This window comes from Acipenser ruthenus, chromosome 59 (genome assembly GCF_902713425.1).
Source record: "Acipenser ruthenus chromosome 59, fAciRut3.2 maternal haplotype, whole genome shotgun sequence".
NCBI lineage: Eukaryota > Metazoa > Chordata > Actinopteri > Acipenseriformes > Acipenseridae > Acipenser > Acipenser ruthenus.
In genome coordinates this window covers 1,046,518-1,068,096 of record NC_081247.1, presented here as the reverse complement: position 1 = coordinate 1,068,096, position 21,579 = coordinate 1,046,518, and the positions used below count along the sequence as shown (strand labels likewise).

Sequence of the window (21,579 nt, the reverse complement as noted above, 5' to 3'; positions counted from 1 at the left end):
ATGCCCCAGCAACAGCGGACGCCCTCTCGACCAATCAGCTGCCAGCGCAACCCGCAGCGCGAGGCAGGTGTTCAACGTTTCTTCACAGGACGGGAGATCTTTCTTTACGACGAGAAGTAACTTTGTGAGAGGCGAGTAAAACCTTTTAATAACGCTAATTATCTTCATTTGTGTGAATCAATGACAAATATAAAATAAAGACGCACAGACAGCTGAAGAACATCCACGAGTAAAGAAAAAAAGAAAAAAAAAGGTTATTTTGCTTTTGTTAATGATGCGGGTCAATGAGAGAATTTCTGAGGTAATTTTTTTTTTTTTTTTTACTAAACCTGATGACGATAACCAATTGGCCTGAACTGAGAGAGGAAAAAGGAAAATATACTTATGATACTTCTGGGTAGTTTCCCCCTCCCGCCCCCCCGGGGAGTCTAGCCGGTAAAAGAAAGTGTCAAGCTTCATTAATTATTATTGTCACAATAAATTAATCGAGCCAGTAGGTAAGAATACTTTCTGACGTAAAATGTTTCATTAAGGCTATTGTTTAACGACGATTTCTAGGATAAATGAATATTAAGTATGAGGTAAATATAAGATGTGCTTCACTGCCACGATTTCTCGGCCGATTCTGGTACAAAATTAATAAAACACAAATTACTGTATCTTTTTCTCTTGACTAAATGAGACTTTTTTAACGACGTTCTTTTAAAACCATGGTGTTTAATATAATTTGTCATTCATGCAAACTGAAAACAATTTTATTTTAGTACTACTGTAAAAAAAAAAAAAAACAACAACGTTAAAATGCAGTACTGAATAATACTTCCTGGTAATTGTGTGACAAAGCATTAAATATTGTAGTTTACGCTGTCAATGTCACCTGCTCCATGTTCAGCACTATCATGCCTGTCCAATGCTGTTAGATCTGTCCTCATTTCTGGTAGACTGTTTGCAATTGTGCTGCTCCCATAGCTTTACAGAGCTGCAGGGATCACATATTGCATCACATGGCAGGGATGGAAATAAGACTCCTATTGCATAGCAGTTTCACCCATTCCAGGATCTTGATTAGCCACAGTGTATAGCGAACATGCTCAGATGTGTCTTAAAGTGAAACCAGGAATGTATCAAACTGCTATGCAATAGGAGTCTTATTTCCATCCCTGCCCAACCTAATTTTCTCCTCTAATTCAGGGTGATGCTAAATCCAATCAGGTAGACATGTCCTAATAAAGTGGCCGGGCAGTGTATCTTAGAGAACAGCCCTTTTCAAATGTAATAGAAATAGCTTTGGACATGCTTTGACATAACTTACAAAGATTAAGAAAATCCAGGGGTACCCGGAGTCCCCTCTGTCTGTCTGTCCCCCTGTGTAAGTCTTTCTACAGAGATCCAGGGAAGTACTGATTCAATTGGGATGAAACTTGGTAAGGACATTCGTTAGTGCAAGTTATTGGGCCTGCTTTTCCACTATTGTTAAATTGCCCATATAATACATATACTATGGAGGGCGCAATTTGACTGTGATTTGCCCACATATGTGCATAGAGTGGATGCATGTCATCTACTTGTTGGGGGATGTCACTGACATGCTTGTCTCTATAAAACATCCTCTCTTGTCATGGTGCTTGGTTTTTACAACACGCACAGTAGCCTTTCCTGTATGCTGTGGTCACAGTTTATCACAGAGCAGAGTGGAGAGCTGTGATCACATTCACACGTTTACGTTTGATCTTTTATAAGAAAGCAGACACTGCAAACTGTGTAGAGGAAACAGACATGCAGGTCGTGCTGCTGCTGCTGCTGCTGCAGTCAAATGCTTCAGTCCATACAGAGCCGAGCTCCACAGCTCCATTCACAGAGTCAGGCACTTCTATTATACAAGCACAGAGCACATTTATTATAGCAGTCAAATGCTTCAGACCATACAGAGCCGAGCTCCACAGCTCCATTCACAGAGTCAGGCACTTCTATTATTTAGCCTGCTAGTTGACCCACCTTACTCCGGATACACCCAAGACACATCTACACAGCTCTCTGCCCTCCTTGCAACTGAGAGATATTCCACTGCCCAGTAGGTTGCGCTAATGAACTATACACATTACTCAAAGGTACAGTAACCAGTCAGTAAAGGATCATTACAACAAGTTATAGTAAACATGTCTTTTTGTTTTAAAACATCATATCTGGTACTACACAAGGTTAAATATAAAATGATAATCCATGTTTCCTATAACATGTGTTTCTTTCAATGCTGTATATCTGAGACCTATGCAGCTAATGGAAATGCAACACAGGTCATATGTCTGGAATTCTTATTTGTTAGCTGTAACAATCACTTTAAGGACTAGTCTGTTAAAGCCCATTTTGATTTATTAAATCAAACTTTCAGACCATTAAACCGGTTTTCGGCTGTTTTATAAGGGTTTGGAGTTTATCCTCATTTTACAAAGCGCTGTTTCACCTAAGAGAATGTTTATAAACACTCTTCAAAAACAGTCTTTAAAAACATTCCTTAACAGTCCTTCATGTTTTGTGAAGAGGGCCCATTGTGCTTGTTTTGTCAAGCTGGCCCCAAGGGATAAGCAAATACCCCATTGCACACACATACAGTACATAAACTAATACCCCATTGAACACACATACAGTACATAAGCAAGTACACCATTGCACACACATACAGTACATAAGCAAGTACACCATTGCACACACATACAGTACATAAGGCAATACCCCATTGCACACACATACAGTACATAAGCAAGTACACCATTGCACACACATACAGTACATAAGCAAGTACACCATTGCACACACATACAGTACATAAGCAAGTACACCATTGCACACACATACAGTACATAAGCAAGTACACCATTGCACACACATACAGTACATAAGCAAGTACACCATTGCACACACATACAGTACATAAGCAAGTACCCCATTGCACACATACAGTACATAAGCAATTACACCATTTGTTTCAAATCAACAGGTTAGCAGATTACAAATTACAGGTTCTCAAATGTAATCTGAAAGGCTAGAAGTAAATTCAAAGGAGTTATTGTGTTCACCATGTAATGAATCTCCTATCGGCTTTAAACACACAGAGTGACACGATTATTAGTCTTTTAATGCAGACTACATAGAAATGTAAAACCACCCAATCCATGTAAATATAATCATGTAATCTGTAAGGAGGCTAGGAGTCTATGATAAATGATTAAAGATCTGTCAAAATGTGTTGTTACCATAGTACACTGCTGCAGTTGGCTTTTCAAAGGGGCAGAGCAGACTCCACCACTCAGCATGTGTGCCAAGAATCTCCCCTCATCAGAGTCTCCCCTTTTCAGAATCTCCCTTTGCAGTGTAACGGGAGGCGTGGAGCTGCACTGAAGTATTCAGGAAGTCTGCTTCCCTCTCCCTCACTTACTGCAGGATTAACTCCACATGAGCGCTGCAGTGTTGCCAGATCAGAGGTGTTCCTCCAGATCTAGAGGTTGTACGTTTCTGCTCAGGACAGTCTGCAGGTAAGAAATGGACACAGGTTTTTTTAAAGATACATTTTTAATTTTATAAGATTTTCTAGAGGGTTTTTTTTCTGTCTGAAATTAGTTTTTTTTGTTTAATTTATTCATGATGTGCAAATCCTTCCTTTACTAAGAAGGCATCATGCATGTTGGCAGCGATGACCACTGATTTCTATAGAATCTCTTCAGACTTTAGATTCACTTTGACTGCCTCAACACTGATTTCTATAGAATCTCTCCAGACTTTAGATTCTCTTTGAATGCCTCAACCTTGATTTCTATAGAATCTCTTCAGACTTTAGATTCACTTTGACTGCCTCAACACTGATTTCTATAGAATCTCTCCAGACTTTAGATTCTCTTTGAATGCCTCAACCTTGATTTCTATAGAATCTCTTCAGACTTTAGATTCACTTTGACTGCCTCAACACTGATTTCTATAGAATCTCTCCAGACTTTAGATTCACTTTGACTGCCTCAACACTGATTTCTATAGAATCTCTCCAGACTTTAGATTCTCTTTGAATGCCTCAACCTTGATTTCTATAGAATCTCTTCAGACTTTAGATTCACTTTGACTGCCTCAACACTGATTTCTATAGAATCTCTCCAGACTTTAGATTCACTTTGACTCCCTCAACACTGATTTCTATAGAATCTCTCCAGACTTTAGAATCACTTTTACTGCCCCAACTCTGATTTCTATAGAATCTCACCAGACTTTAGATTATCTTTGACTGCCTCAACACTGATTTCTATAGAATCTCTCCAGACTTTAGATTCACTTTGTCTGCCTCAACACTGATTTCTGTAGAATCTCTCCAGACTTTAGATTCACTTTCACTGCCTCAACACTGATTTCTATAAAATCTCTCCAGACTTTAAATTCTCTTTGACTGCCTCAGCATTATAAGGTCACTTCATGTGCAGCAGGTATTAGGGCCCCTAGACCCACATAGAGTCTGTGCTGTGTAGAGTTTGAGTGAGGGGTACAGGTCGGGCACTAATACTTGCTGCAGAGAAAGTTAATTTAGTTGTAATGGCAGAGTGCTGTGCCAGTCACTGAATATACATTATGGAAAATGAAGACAAAAAAATCATAGACAGAAACTAAAAACAAATGTAATGTTATTTTGCTGATGAGAGGTAATGTTACATTTAGCCATGGTGTGCCAATATATTACATTCATTTAGAGGTTTAAGCATTTTACAAGTACAGTGTATTCCAAATAATTGCATATCTGATAATTGCATATTCCTTTGAACTTTATAAAAGTGAAGCACATTTCTTATTAAAATGCACATGCTGTAGATTGCTGTTAATTGCATATCCCATGTGCCTAGCAATTGTATGCATTTAACCACAATAAGCAATTATAAGGAACTTATATATACAATTTAACTGTACATTCACAACTGTGTATGCAATTGTCAGGTATACAATTAAAAGTACCTGTATTACATTGTATAAATTACTGATAATTGCATACTCTGGTTAATTGCATAACACTTTGAGGCACACAGTCTATGTAATTAACAAGGATCTACCATAACAGGACTTAACACGATGTGCCTCTTATTATTAAGTTGGATTTCAGTAATACTTGCATGAATTGTCTCTTAATAAATTCAGCAAATATTGAACATTTCACCAGCCTAACTGGGTTTTTTTTTTTACAATTATAAAAACAGGAACTTGTGCCCTCATATTAAAAAACAATATTTTCACTTTCTCTCAGGAGATTTTTTTGCATTCGTCTGTAACAGTCTTCAGTAACACAAATGTACTTTTTTTTTGTAAAAAATAAATAAAATGTATATCACTTTTGTACATGTATTTACATATGTATATTCACTTATGTCTTTTTCTTATAAAGTGCAGGGTTTGAAACGTTAATCTCGAGCCATGTAATTGCACACTTACAGTAAATTACAGGAGGTGCCTGGGCCTATAGTCACCATAAGATTGAAACCCTCACACATTCGTGGGGGTGGAGGTATATCTAGCACATCAACATACTGGACATGTGTTTGCCTAACACAGCACATCATGACTGTCCAAACAGATTTATAATACCACTGGGGTGTTTCCAGTGATTTAGGGGGTTGTTTGTTATAAACCCTTCAATTGTGTTTTTTCATTTCTTTTTTTTAATCATGTCCTTCATACAATTCAGTCTTGACTGATAGTTTTACAATGTGAACTCACAATGTTTTACCAAACCTATCTAGAATTGACCATGCGCACTTGTGTGCACTGAGTATGGTTTGACTATGATTGTATTTTTCATTTAGTTTTTACCATACTGTGCTGTTGCAGTATATACTGCAGTACACTTCATAAAGAGGCCGCTCAGACTGCTCCACTAAGTAGCTTTCTAAAGATGATTGACTGGCATGTTTGGTATCAAACTGCTCAGCTCAATCTCCCCTTTTCAGAATCCCCTCTTGGCAGTTTAACAGGGGGTGCAGGGGCTGCATTCCAGTATTCAGGCTCAATTTAAACCCTGCCTGCCTTCACTTCCTCTCACTAACCACAGTCACTTATTTCTTTCTCAGAAATGAATGTAGAGCTGACTGACCGCAGAAAAGGAGAAGTTTGTTCTGTTTTTGCGATGACATCTGCAGTGAACAGCACTGTGAGGTACACTTTCTATCTATATCACTATCACTTTTTCTACATCTTGTGAACCCTATTTCTACATTGAGCCTGACTCCATCACCTAAAATAGTTTAGAAGTAACGTATCTTTTGCTGAATGGTTAGTTTTCTAAATTATTTCCAATTCAAGTTTTCTGTCATTAATATTTAATTTATGAACTGGACTTTCAACATTCAGTTTATTCATTTGGTCTGGTTTGTTCGTGTCTTGTTTTGTTTCAAAGTCAGTACTGGTATTTTATGTATTTGTCACCATTCCTTGACCATTCATGTGTAAGTAAAATTAAAAATTGCTTCCAAGATTTGTTTATTCATTGATGCAAGCAGATGATGGCTACAGAAGTCAATGCTCAGTTATTTTGATTATCAGTGATTTCATATGCTTGTGTAGCAGGTGTTCAATTTAAAAGTACTAATGTAGCCTGACTACGCCAGAGTGGAGACCCACTCACTAAGTACGGGGGCAATTACCCACACGCACAGGTGATTTATTTAGCGCTGGAAGGAGTGCGTAACAACACGAGACAGGGAGAACAAGCAACCAGAACAACTGAGTTTTAAAAGGTTTATTTTGGGCAGTTCAATAAACACACAAAGCAACTAACATAATATTAAAACAATAAAATTATGTAGTCTAAAATCGGGAGCTTTGCATATTAAAATAAAATCAAAACACAAAAGATAAAATATACAAAGCACTATCACGAAGCCCACATAATAAAAAGTCTGAAGCTTTGTATATGAAAATAAAATACAATAAAACAAAAAAAACCACCACTACAATACAGAATTGATTACACAAGAATACACAGATAAAAAAGGATTACAAATCACTTATGTCCACATTTAAAACTGATGCGATCTCTCGACCATGTGGAGGATTTAGTGCAGCGACGAAGTTTAAAAAAAAAAGTCCAATCTCAGATGGAATCGCGGTTTCCACAAGAAGGAGATATGGAGGACTGGAACGCCGACGCAGCCTAGAAATCCTGGTAGTTTCGTTTGTTTCCTTAAAATCAAGAGACCAGCAGCAGCAGCAGCAGTACCTGTGTATCGCTCTCACATTAAAACAAGCACAAAAACAACACCAACCTTGAAATCAAGAGAGTAGCAGCATCAGCATCAGCATCAGCATCTGTGTATCGCTGCTGTTGTATTGACGAATCTGGCTTTTAAAGCCGTCCCAGATAATCAACAGGTGTACATCATTAGCAAGCAGCTGGTTAATAATCGGGGGATGATTAGCGGTGACAAAAAGTGCATCTACACAAAATACTACACGAGAATAATCAAAAGCAAAACAAACAGTGCAATGAATAAAATAAATAACTTGTTCTCTACATAATAGAATAAATCAAAACATACACGTGCTCAAAAGAAAACGCGATCAAATAAATAAGTGTGCCAACAAGAATAAAGAAAACAACTATTACTAATAAAGTGCAGCTTTACACTTGTGTTCTTCTCATACCTGATGTTACGGCTGACAAAGACGGAGAGAGGGGAAGCAAATACATCTACTGCAGGTGTGTGCAGCTCAGTTATTTCTAATAGTTTTAAGTATAGATATTAGACGAATGCCAATTTGTCTGTGCTGCACTTACTGGCTTACAGATGAAGCTGCTTCTCAGAAAGAAGAAGAGGTTTTAGTGTAAAAATACAAATTCACACACTGAACTCATCTGCAGTATCCTGTGAAATCACCAGCATATCTTTGTAACAGTAGCTGGTGACCAGTTAGCACTTTTGAGATAAAAAAAATAGCATCACTGGGAGGAACTGTGAAGCGCTGCCAGCGTTTAAGGAAATTAAGGTTTTCTATAAAGAGCATTTTGTGGCAGTGTCGTTTAGTTCCAGGCAGAATGCGGGCTGGGAAACTCTACATTGTGATGTGTAAGTACTGCGATCCAATACTTTGAACACAAACCCAGCAGCATGCCTCCCTGGTGAGGGATTGATGGCTTGAAAGAGTCTGGCTTGTCAGTTTCAGGTGGTTTTTAAAAGGGGATGTTGGAGCTGGCTCTGTACTGTACTGAATTAAAGCAGTTGTGTTTCATTAACAACAGTGATGAGCAAAAGCTATACTATAGTGGTCAGCAATCACCATAAAAGAGATCAGTTCTTTGGTTTCAAACCTTTTTCATGGCTTAGAGATTGTATTTAACTGTGTTGAGGCATGTGAGCTTATCATTATCCAGCTTGCTCTGTCTGCTAAAGAAGCTTCTTAAGTGATGTGTGTGCGTGTGTGTGTGTGTGTGTGTGTGTGTGCGTGTGTGTGTGTGTGTGTGATGAGGATGGTCGAAAAGCTTTCTGAAAGGCTAATTTAATCTACTTTAACATTGCTTCAAGAACATTCACCTTTAATGTGATTTTTGCATAGCACTTGCTGCCTCTGGTGGTCAAATGTTGTAACTGCAGTATTCTAGATGGGGCTTGTCATGTAACTGCGGAGAGTTAGGCACTGCTTTGAAGCAAAAGGCAAATATTCAGAGAGGAATACATTTCAAGGAATAAAAATAGTAAGAAAAGAAACTACAATAATTGAACTGCTCCTTCCTGGAAGGAATTTGTTTCTTGACAGTATTATACTGTTATAATTACTCCTCTTAGAAAATTGTCGTTTTCATGCAGACTCTAAATTAGGCACAAAATTAGGTAAAAGCACAAAAGCTCAGAGCTTTCTAAGGGTCACATTTGTTACAGGATTTTCAGAGTCTGGTGACTGAGTAATAGATGTGAGAGGAATGAACTGCACTGTGTTGTAATGTGTGGCAATGTGTTTCTCTGCATACCTGAACAGACAATATTCATAACCATCACATGTGGTCCAGATCAAAATGTCCACGTGTTTTGTAAGGAAACACTTGAAGACTATAGTTACATTTATTCTAGCTTTGTTATCTAAAAACAACATTTGATCTTTTGCTACAATGCAAGATTAGGGTTGCGTTCAATAGGCAGAGCGCTCCAGAGGTGGCTGTGGTGTAATGTCCCCACATATTGGACTTTTTGACCAACATATGTGTATGCATTCTATTTCATAAAAGAAAATCTGATAGTTAATTTAAATTAACAGCGTAATTATTTTTGTTTTTCCTTTTAAACGCAGTGAATCTGCAGCATCTCATGCAACATTCGATATGCTCAGCGAGTTATTGCTTGGCCGGCCTCACAGTAATGAATATTTTCTTAACTGGACGAATAGCGCTGTGTTAAAGGTGAACTACATGTGACGCTTTTTATTTTTATTTGTATATATAGTTTTGCTATTTCTGCGAGATTAAGCTTCACTGTGTATCTCGGCTGAAAAAGCACAGCAGTATAGGCTACACCAAAAACTCTGAACCCTTTTTTCATGGCAGAAAGGGGACGTTAGAATAAAGAGAACTTTAGTAAAATGATGTACTTTTGCAGCCTTACATCTCGTTCTAACCAAGAGCACATTATAAACAAAATGATATATGAAAAACCAAAACAGTAGTACTTCAATTGCAGACTTTGCACAGGAACAGAAACGGCAGATGCAGGAGCTCATGGAAATGCAGAAGGTTTCAAAACAAAAGAAACTGCTAAAGTCATTCACAGATGCATTCAAAGAATCGTTGAAGAAATCATTACTTTGAAAAGTTTTTATTTATTTGCTGTATACAAATGTAAAAAGAAAATGTTGAAAAAATAAATTGTGCTATTCTTGGAAGGTTTTTTATTTTTTATTTTGCTGTACAACAACACTTACCTACAGTAGAAACCTCTTAATTGCAAGAGTAAACTGCACTGTAGCCACCTGTAAATAAAACATGCGCTATGCAACAAAAACTCTCTTTAAAAAATTGAACTTTTGCATTCTGTTTTATAGTTAAGTTATAAAATTAAATAAAATGGCTGCCAATTTAACATATAGGCAGAGACAACAACCTGGTTTTCAAAAGGGGCGATGCAAACATAGACCGTCCTATATTTTTAAAGCCGGGTTAAGGTAAGTAAATAATTTACTTCTATATTTAAAGGTTATAAAAGCGGACACACTGTATTTTACCTAATTTACTGTATCTGAAAACTACTTTACTATCAAATCACATTTCACAAATTTGTGTAGTTGTTGACAGTCGTTAATAATAAAATAATATGCACAAATTTTTGCATAAATGCTCATATTTTGAACTGGTGGGTTCTAATTAAAATATGAAACTAATTTACCTGTACATACTGTACCCACCGTGTAGATAAATGTATTTTAAATAGCTAAATTCTTATTAATGACTGAAATGTTCCATTACATTATGTTAAAGGAAGTATAACTTACAGTGTTATTTTAAACTATGAAACGACATGGTTCTAGGAACCCCCCCAAAAATTCCAACAATTGAAAACAATTCAGTGCTTACTTTAATTTACAAGCAAATACAACCTTAAACACGTATTATAATTCAAATTTTTAAACGGCATTTACGCTTAATTTTAAATGTACAAATGTATGTTAAATACAACTATAAATTGTAATAAAAATATCAACAACTTACCGGTGAATTCCGTAGGTGGGTACATAACAACACGCGCTGTTAATATTAAACGTTCAGGAAAAAAAAAAAAACTTTAATGATCACTTTTGTTTTTGCCCGGCTCTCATGGGCCCCGGGGAAAGATCGAGGTATGACACAGGCCCGGTTTTTGGGATGGAACCGCATAACAGTCTCGCGTTTTGATTGGTCCATGTCTGTCACATGAATACGTCGTCACACGATTGGAAAAGCGTGCAGGCATTTTTAACATTGTGATCAGATAGAGAGAATGATCTGCTTTCCACAACCTTACCATTAAAATATAATGTGGTATTACACTGTACTGATATTACAAACTATGAGGAATTACGTTATATAAATTATCATGTTATGCACGAATGTAAGAATTGGCTTTCTGTGGTGGTGTACTTTTTTCTTTCAAGTAGCATATATCTATAATCGTTTTTGCGATATATTTTAATATAAAACATATACGTTATTGCAGTTTTGTTACAGGATACATTAGTTTACCTCTAATGTAATCACAGTTTTACATATAGACTGCCCCTGTTTTCATTTACATCGCAAATTCTGGGCCGCTTTACTTTTCAGATAATGTCCCAAATTCTGGGCCGATTTGGTTTGCAGATAACATCCCAAATTCTGGGCCGCTTTGGTTTTTAGATAACGTCCCAAATTCTGGGCCGCTTTGGTTTTTAGATAACGTCCCAAATTCTGGACCGCTTTGATAACATCCCAATTTCTGGGCTGCTCTGGTTTTCAGATAACGTTCCGAATTCTGCATTTTCGAATTCAGGCCAGTTTTTGAGATATTCTGCTTAGCTGACAGCCGAGTTTCTAAGTCATGCATGCACAGTTTACCATAAACTGGACCGTTAATTCATTTAAGAGTACATGAATCAAAGTTAATGTATTTTTTACTCTCCTCAGAAAACATTTAGGAACATGGTATACCAAAAAAAAAAAAAAAAAGGTCATCTAATTTGCTTCTGTAATGTCCATCAATATATAGTGAGGCATAGGGGTTTATCAGAACTTCTGGGTTTAAGAGACCAGTGCCCTTCAACAACTTCAAATAAATCCTATTGTATTGTATTAGTCAGCATTTCCCTTATCTATTCCTGATCATTTATACTGTAGGTCAGGGGTTTTCAACCTTTTTTTGAAACTGTACCCCTTCTATCTGGAGGTTTCAGCTCGAGTACCCCTTTACAATTTTCGATCAACTGAACGGTACCTCAGTTACAATAAAATGGAGAATAATCTGATGACCACCCCCTCGTTTAATTAATAAATCTGGGTGACAAACTGCTGGTTTAAGACAGAACAACAAACAGTAAGCTTAATTCTTTAATCAGTTAGGCACTACCAGTCTGACACTACAGGCCTTTAAATTGCAGTACCAATTTGCAAGTTGCTAAGTGGTTGCGTTCCTCAAATTTGCAGTGCAAAGTGATATCTTAAAGAATAGGGTATATAGTGCTTTTTTTCGCCTCCCCTCGCTTTTGGTGCAAAACTGTGCTCCGATACACTCAGGCTGATACTGTGATCACAAAACACTTGGAATGGACTTAAATTGGTGCTTCTGTACTCTTTTTAGATGCACAACAATCTTAGCTAAAGAAAATGGGTTCCTTCGAGTTCGTAAGACCCACCACCGCCATTAGCTGAGCCTTACCCCGATGGTGTTTTTATAATGGGATTTGCCATAGGGAAGGGGGTGGTCTCTTATCGTACCCGTATCTCCACGACCCCTGGGCCAACAAACTCAGGACATTCTTTGCGTGCACAAGAGTCTTAGCTAAAGCAAGACATCAGCCACGGGTTCAAACGCCACCCCACCGCCAGATGGTGGCCGTTGCCCCAAAGGGGTTTTATAATGGGATTTCCCATAGACATTTTTCAGGGTGCTGTATCTCGGGTTCCAGGGGTCCCCAAGACTTGAAAATCGGTATGGAGGTCCACCTCGGGGCCCCTGTCGATCCCTCCAAGTGACGTGTCCCCAGCTAGAAAGGACACCAGTTTAGACTTTTTTTGCCAACCTGGAGCTCAAAAGCTATTGGAAATGCAACCTTGACATGCCATCATGCTGAAAATGTGAAAATTTGTTGAAAATGTAGCATTTGAAAACGGGTGGCTCCCTGTGAAAGAGGGCCCCCAGACATGACCATAGGAAGTTCAACCCGGTTTCTAGGCCCCAGGGTCATGGAGATATGACCCCGAAAAGGGTAGTTTTTGGACATTTTTGACAGGGCGGGTAGGGTAAAAGAAAAATTACTACAATCATTTATTTTCACTTTTGACTCCCAGTCTCCTTTCCCTCACTTTATGATTTTATTTTGTGATTATTTAATTATTGTCAAAATAAACGGCCTTCATCTACTCACAGTTGCAGTCTCATTTCTGTCCAAAAAGAACCTGAAACACTACAATATATTGATGGACGTTACATAAGAAAACGAGATGTCCTTTTTTCGGAATACCATGTTCCTTCCCAAAAATGTGTTTTAATATTAGCCTTTAATAAAGGAAAATTATTTTTTAATTAATTTTCATGTATCTATTTCAGTGCAATGTAGTTTCTTCATGTAATAAGAAATACGTTTTTTAACATCTACATTTTTGTTTTTTTCATTAAAAAAAAAAAAAAGATTTCTGGGGAGAGTAAAAAATACATGAACTTTGATTAATGTACTAAGGGTTACTCTCAAATGAATTCACGATCCAGTTTATGGTAAACTGTGCATGCATGACTTAGAAACTCGGCTGTCAGCTGATTCCCCAAAACTGGGCTGAATTCGGAAATGCAAAGCGGCCCATAATTAGGGATGTTATCTAAAAACCAAGGCTGCCCAGAATTTGGGACGTTATCTAAAAACCAAAACGGCCCAGAATTTGGGACGTTATCTAAAAACCAAGACGGCCCAGAATTTGGGACGTTATCTAAAAACCAAAGCGGCCCAGAATTTGGGACATTATCTGAAAAGCAAAGCGGCCCAGAATTTGGGACGTAAGAAAACAGGGGCAGTCTATATGTAAAATTGTGATTACATTAGAGATAAACTAATGTATCCTGTAACAAAACTGCAATAGCGTATATGTTTTATATTAAAATATATCGCAAAAACGATTATAGATATATGCTACTTGAAAGAAAAAAGTACACCACCACAGAAAGCCAATTCTTACATTCGTGCATAACATGATAATTTATATAAAGTAATTCCTCATAGTTTGTAATATCAGTACAGTGTAATACCACATTATATTTTAATGGTAAGGTTGTGGAAAGCAGATCATTCTCTCTATCTGATCACAATGTTAAAAATGCCTGCACGCTTTTCCACTCGTGTGACGACGTATTCATGTGACAGACATGGACCAATCAAAACGCGAGACTGTTATGCGGTTCCATCCCAAAAACCGGGCCTGTGTCATACCTCGAAAGATCCCTGTCCTCTCCGTCCTCTCCGCCCTCTCGGAGGGCCTGCATATTCTGCTCAGCTGACAGCTGAGTTTCTAAGTCATGAATGCACAGTTTACCATAAACTGGATCGTGAATTCATTTAAGAGTAACCCTTAGTACAGGCATATCCAGAAAACATTATTTTTTATGAAGAAACAGAAATAAAATGTAAATGTTAAAAAACGTATTTCTTTATTACAATGAAGAAACTACACTGCACTGAAATAGATACATGGAAATTCAGTTGTTTTCCTTTTTTAAAGGCTAATATTAAAACACATTTTTGAGAAGGAACATGGTATTCCAAAAAAGGACATTTCATTTTCTTATGTAATGTCCATCAATATATTGTAGCAAGTTTCGTGGTCTTTTTGGGACAGAAATGAGACTGCAGCCGTGAGTAGGTGAAGGCAATTTATTTTTACAATAATCAAATAATCACAAAATAAAATCAAGTGAGGGAAAGGGGACTGGGAGTCAAAAGTGAAAATAAATGATTGTAGTAGTTTTTCTTTTACCCTACCCTCACTATCTCTCTATCTCCCCCGAACACAACCTTCTCTCACACTCTCGTCTTCCCAAATCCTCCCGGTCTGCCCCCACCCCACCCGTCATTCGTGCCAAACCTGTACCCCGATTCACCTCCACACACAACACGCAACCCCTCCACGCACACACCACCATGCAAGCCCTGCACGCACACACCACCATGCAACCCCTGCACGCACACACCACCATGCAACCCCTGCACGCACACACCACCGTGCAACCTCTGCACACACACACCACCATGCAACCCCTACACGCACACACCACCATGCCATCCCTGCACACACCACAAGGCAACCCCTACATGCACACACACACCATGCAACCCCTACACGCACACACACACCACCATGCAACCCCTACATGCACACACACACCACCATGCAACCCCTACACGCACACACCACCATGCAACCCCTGCACGCACACACCACCATGCAACCCCTGCACTACTTGTGTTCTCTCTGCTGTGTGAGGTTGTACTCCTGGTGGTTTTCATTGAGGCTTCTACACTAGAGGTTGATTCAATGGTGTCAGATTCCTAGCCTCTTCCTCTTTATAAAGCGTGGTTAATGTGAGCTGTCAGCAGCAGGGAGAGCATGCGCATTGCTGGAGAGGGTTAGCTAGGAAATGGCTGTGGGTCCAGAGCCAGGACAGCCATACTTTGTTACTGGAACTGACCTGAAGAAATCAATCATTTAATACTGTGTGCTAACAATCTTTTCTGTGCAATGCTTGCTACATGTTTGTGCTGCCCTTTCAGAGGCCCCCAGTAAGTGCTGAACTGACTTCTGTAAAATAATTCAACCCAAAACAACATATCAATATAAAATATCAATTATAATAATATTAGGGTTGTATTATATATATATATATATATATATATATATATATATATATATATATATATATATATATATATATATATATACAGTGCTGTGAAAAAGTATTTGCCCCCTGTCTGATTTTCTGCATTTTTGCATTTCTGACACTGAATTTTATCAGATCTTCAAACAAAACCTAATATTAGATAAAAGGGACCGAGTGAGCAAATAACACAAAAATTTGATACGTATTTCATTTATTTATTAAAGAAAGTTATGCAACACCCAATTCAAATTCAATTCAAATCGCCCCCTCAGACTCAATAACTGGTTACGCCACCTTGGTTACGCCAGCAGCAATAACTGCAACAAAACGCTTCCTGTAGTTATTGATTAGTCTCTCACAGCGCCGTGGAGGAATTTTGGCCCACTCCTCCATACAGAACTGCTTCAACTCTGTGTCATTTGTGGGTTTTCGAGCATGAACTGCTCGTTTCAGGTCCTGCCACAACATCTCAATGGGGTTTAGGTCTGGACTTTGGCTAGGCCATTCCAAAACTTTTAATTTCTTGTTCTTCAACCATTAAGATGTAGACTTGCTTGTGTGTTTCGGATCATTGTCTTGCTGCATGACCCAGCTGCGCTTCAGCTTCAGCTCACGGACGGATGGCCTGACATTCTCCTGTAGAATTCTCTGATACAGAGCAGAATTCATGGTTCCTTCAATGATGGCAAGGCGTCCAGGTCCTGATGCAGCAAAGCATCCCCAAACCATGACACTACCACCACCATGCTTGACCGTTGGTATGAGGTTCTTACTGTGGAATGCAGTGTTTGGTTTTCTCCAGACATAACGGGGCCCATGTCGGCCAAAAAGTTCCACTTTTGACTCATCTGTCCATAGAACATTGTTCCAGAACGCTTGAGGATCATCCAGGTGCTTTTTGGCAAACTTGAGACGAGCATTCATGTTCTTCTTAATGAGCAATGGTTTCTGCCTTGCTACTCTGCCATGAATCCCATTTTTGCCCAGTGTCTTTCTGATGGTGGAGTCATGAACACTGACCTTAGCCGAGGCGAGAGAGGCCTGCAGATCCCTGGATGTTGTTCTAGGGTTCTTTGTGACTTCCTGGACGATTTTACGCCTTGCTCTTGGAGAGATTTCGGCAGGACAGCCACTCCTGGGAAGATTCACTACTGTCCCAAACTTTCTCCATTTGGACAATATGGCTCTGACTGTAGTTCGGTGGAACCCCAGAGCCTTAGAAATGGCTTTGTAACCCTTTCCAGACTGATATGCATCAACAACCTTTTTGCGGAGGTCTTCAGGAATTTCTTTTGTTCGTGGCATGATGTGCCTCTAGAACCTGTGTGCTGACAACTTCACTCTGATGGTAAGGGCCAAAGTTACTCAGATTTATATTGGGCAGGGCTGGCCCAAATCAGGCCTGGTTGTTAACCAAAGTACTCAAACAGCTGACCCTAATTATCCCTTTAATTGGGTTGAGTAAACTAGGGGGGTATGGCAGGGCGGAAGCCCTACACATGGGAAATATGTAGTTTTATTGTATATTTTTGCGTTATTTGTTGTAAATTGATTTAATTAATTGTTTAACTACTGTGGCGCTCCGCTGGGGACGATTACCTGTCTGTGTGGAGCAGCAGCTGAAAGCAATCAGCTGTTCTAGGAGCTCTTAAAATAAACAAATCCCCCGGGCCAGATGAGATCCTCCCAATAATACTCAAAGAAATGAAAGAAGTTATTTACAAACCGCTAACCGCTAAGTCTAGCATAAAAGATTAATTCTCAAACTGAACGCAGTAGGGATTCAAGGGGATTCATGCACATGGATTAGGGAGTGGTTAACATGTAGAAAACAAAGTACTGATTAGAGGAGAAACCTCAAAATGGAGCGAGGTAACCAGTGGTGTACCACAGGGATCAGTATTAGGTTCTCTGCTATTCCTAATCTACATTAATGATTTAGATTCTGGTATAGTAAGCAAACTTGTTAAATTTGCAGACGACACAAAAATAGGAGGAGTGGCAAACACTGTTGCAGCAGCAAAGGTCATTCAAAATGATCTAGACAGCATTCAGAACTGGGCAGACACATGGCAAATGACATTTAATAGAGAAAAGTGTACAGTAAAAATGTGCATTATAAATGTGCATTATAAATATCATATGGGAGATACTGATATTGAAGAAGGGAATAAAAGATAAAAGAAACAAGGACCAGTCTTGGAGATTAGATAAAGGGGCATTCAGAACAGAAAATAGGAGGCACTTTTTTACATAGAGAATTGTGAGGGTCTGGAACCAACTCCCCAGTAATGTTGTTGAAGCTGACACCCTGGGATCCTTCAAGAAGCTGCATGATGAGATTCTGGGTTCAATAAGCTACTAACAACCAAACGAGCAAGATGGGCTGAATGGCGTCCTCTCGATTGTAAACTTTCTTATGTTCTTATCTGACCGTGACATTGATTTAACCCAATTTGGCTGCCATTTTGAGGTCATGTGACTTTATGTGTTTCTGGAAAACTGGAAAATATGGCCCTTATTGTCTTAATGTTTCAGTGCCACATTGTTTCAACGTCTACCACATTCATGATAGAAATCACTAGCTTTCAGACTGGGTCGATTCAACTGATGAAAACATTGGCAGATCTAAATACCACAGATGCTTAAATATTAAATTATGACTTTTTTTGTCTTTTTACTACTTGAAAGACAAAATACACTTAATTAACAGATGTTGGTTTTGTCTGAGTTACATTCTTTAATGATTTACAGTTGGTACACTGCTCTCAGTAAAGTTCCAATAAAGCGGGTATCCATTGGAAGTTAACCATTTCCCTGCCATATTGTTTTAACCTCATATCAACCATCTTTTTCACATATTCAATTTAGCTTTGGACAGTCAAGTAGTCTCCAATTTAAATAGTATTTAGGTTCAAGGAGATCAAGGTCTTTAAAATAGGTTCACCATCACAGACACAACACAAGGATAGTTCCATTAATAGCAGCAGCTTATTGGATATCAGCAAGATTAGAAATGATTTACATATCGGGGTAAAAGAGCAGATTATAGATTTTTAGTATAGAAATTACAACTTTGACACATTTTGTTTTTTTACCCCAAAATCTCAAGTCACCTTTCATTTTGATACACACATCTTTTTGTGTAGTTTTCATATGCATGTTCAACAGTTGCACTCTGCTCTTAGAAAAGTTATTTTTGTGGTTAATGTCACCCTACCTTGAACTCTCATGCCCTACGCGAATGCAGAGTATACAATGAGAGCTTTCTCTCAGCTTCATGTTTAAGAACCATTCAATCTGATATGACGTTCTGTGAGGTTGCACAACAGTTGCTGTAATGGAAGACAGAAAGACGGACGGTGCAAGAACTGAACGCTTATTATTAACAGCACAAAATAACAAAAAGGATAAATGTGAGAAAATAAATAGAACTATTAACAGAAATGACGAATATGCAGCACGATAACAGAGTCCTAATAGGCTTCAACATAGGATTACATTGCCTCTAGCCTCTGGTAAAGCAACACCACAAAAAACTTCCTCCCCTATTTCCTTGCTGAGTTTATATATAGCTGGCTATCTTCAGCCCCTCCCCCTAAGCTCACCGAAGTGAGAAGTACACACATGTATAACTATTTACAAATATTTGCTAAACACATATTGTCCATACTTTACATGAAACTATATAAAATACATTTGAATGACCATTTCATTCCACTTCTTTTCTTCAAAGCGTATTAATATTATTTCTAACATAGTTCTCTTACACTAGTACTAAACTTTATTCCCTCCCTCCCCCACGTATTGGGAGCAGTGAGCTCACTCTCATGAGCTCCAGTATAACTGCCTGTGCCTGTGCATGCTCAGCGCATTCCACGCTGCGGCTCAAACAAGTCTCTAACAAACAAATCAAGGCCAAATTTAAAAGGTATGCTTTTTTTGTTTTTTCTTTGTAGTTTGTATTTGAAACACAAACCCTCCTGCGATATTCTTCTAATAAAAGTGCGCACACTTTCACTAAAAGAATATTTGCATTTTGCTGTGTTCACCAAGATTCCTCTAACTCTTTTTTATTTTCATAGGTCTCCTGGCAACAACTCCAACTCATGTTACCTCTCCTACCGGTAAGTACACTGTTTTATAAGGTTTTGGTCACAGTATGTTATATATGGTTTTAATGTGCATTTAAATATTAAAAGTAGAAGTAGAGCATTAGTGCCTCTTTCAGTCCTGTAGCTACCGTCCAATCCCTTTTAAACAGTGCAATTCCTGGTAGACCATGATGAAACGGCAATGTTCCCTTTCAAGTCGAAAATAACCATCGAGGTATGGGACATTGCCGTCAGGCAGTAGGGATTGGCTGAGCTTTATGTCAAAGCTGCCGATAGGCCTCCGCGCAAGCTGCCGTGTAAGCCCGCCCCCCTGGGAGCTTACTATACGCAGCGCGCGGAGAGTCACTTCCTCTTTTGCCTTCAGCATCAGTAGCGGTAGGACTTAGAGCTATTTAACTGATTGTACTCACTAAGCTTAGGCTTGAGAAGCTGGTTTATCCCCTTCTCCGAGTTTATTTCAGTTATACTCTCCGGAGTTATTATTGTTTATTATTGTGTATTTGTATTATTATTTAGGATATATTTTGTTTAACATTATATATTCCTTTTCGCTTTGCTTCGGCATCGCGTTCTTCGTGGTCTCCCCGTCTTTCCTCTGTTCCTTTTATTATTATTGTGTGGGTTTTTTGTATATATATATTTTATATATATATTATATTTATTGTGTATATATATATTTGTATATATTGTACATTGTGTGTCGGACGCGTGTTGCGTTGGCCTTGGCCACGCGCAATTGCATCCTCGGTCTAGCTTAGGCTAAACCGTGTGTGTGTGCGGGTAGTCTGCTCTGCAGTGTTCCCCCCCGCGGCGCGTTCCCGCCACGTGGTATTGCACTAAACTCCCTTTCCTTCTGCAGCGTCCACATAAAAAAAAAAAAAAAAAAAGATTTTCCCTTCACTATACAGAGGAAGACAACCACCAACGTGCAAAATCCCCAGCACCTTCAGGTAGGTATTGCACAGCATCAGACACTGTACCAGCACTTAGCGTCTCCGCTTGGCGGGTCAGCTGACGCTTAGGCGTCTGTGCTAGCGTTCCACGCTCGGTACTCGCGCTTCGGCGCTCGCGCTCCGGCGCTTTTGGTGTCAGCGCTTGTGCGCTTGGTGCAGCGCTTCGGCGCTTTGTGCAGCGCTTCTGCGCTTGGTGCTTAGTGCTTCTGCACTTGGGGCTCAGTGCTCGACGCTCGACACTTCGGCGCTCGGTGCTCGACGCTCGGTGCACGTTCCATCAACGCTTGGTGCTCGGTGCTCGACGCTCGGTGCTCGACGCTCGACGCTTCGGCGCTCGACGCTCGGTGCTCGGCGCTTGGCGCCTCGACGCACGCACCCTCGACGCACGCGCCTCAGCGCTCGACGCTCGGCGCACGCACCCTCGACGCACCTCGGTGCTCGACGCTCGGTGCTCGACGCTCGGTGCTCGACGCTCGGTGCTGGGCGCTCGACGCTTCGGCGCTCGGTGCTCGGCGCTTGGCGCCTCGACGCACGCACCCTCGACGCTCGACGCACGCGCCTCGACGCTCGGCGCTCGACGCTTCGGCGCTCGACGCTCGACTCTCGGTGTCCGACGCTTCGGCGCTCGACGCCTCAACGCGCGCACCCTTGACGTCGACGCACGCACCTCGGTGCTCGACGCTTCGGCGCTCGGTGCTCGACGCACGCACCCTCGACGCCTCGGCGCTCGACGCGGCCGCGCTCGACGCACGCACTTCAGGTGCTTGACGCTTGGTGCCCGGCGCTTCGGCGCTCGACGCGCACACCTCGGCTTTTAACGTCTCTGCGTGATTGACGTCAATACTAGACGCTTCGGCGTTTTACGATGTCTGGGTTCCACCGTTGCGTGACCTGTCAGGCCAAGTTGCCTGCCAG

The 21,579-nt window shown here is 39.8% G+C and overlaps 1 protein-coding gene across 1 annotated transcript in view; it reads left to right on the top strand.

Moving 5' to 3' along the window:
• LOC117410237 (Fc receptor-like protein 3) overlaps positions 1–21,579 on the top strand; it is a 59,346-nt gene continuing 37,767 nt past the window's right edge. The window contains exons 1-3 of the mRNA XM_059018347.1: positions 1–63; positions 19,467–19,527; positions 19,682–19,723. Of these exons, the coding sequence (XP_058874330.1) occupies positions 1–63; positions 19,467–19,527; positions 19,682–19,723 (166 nt within the window). The remainder of the gene's footprint in view (positions 64–19,466; positions 19,528–19,681; positions 19,724–21,579) is intronic.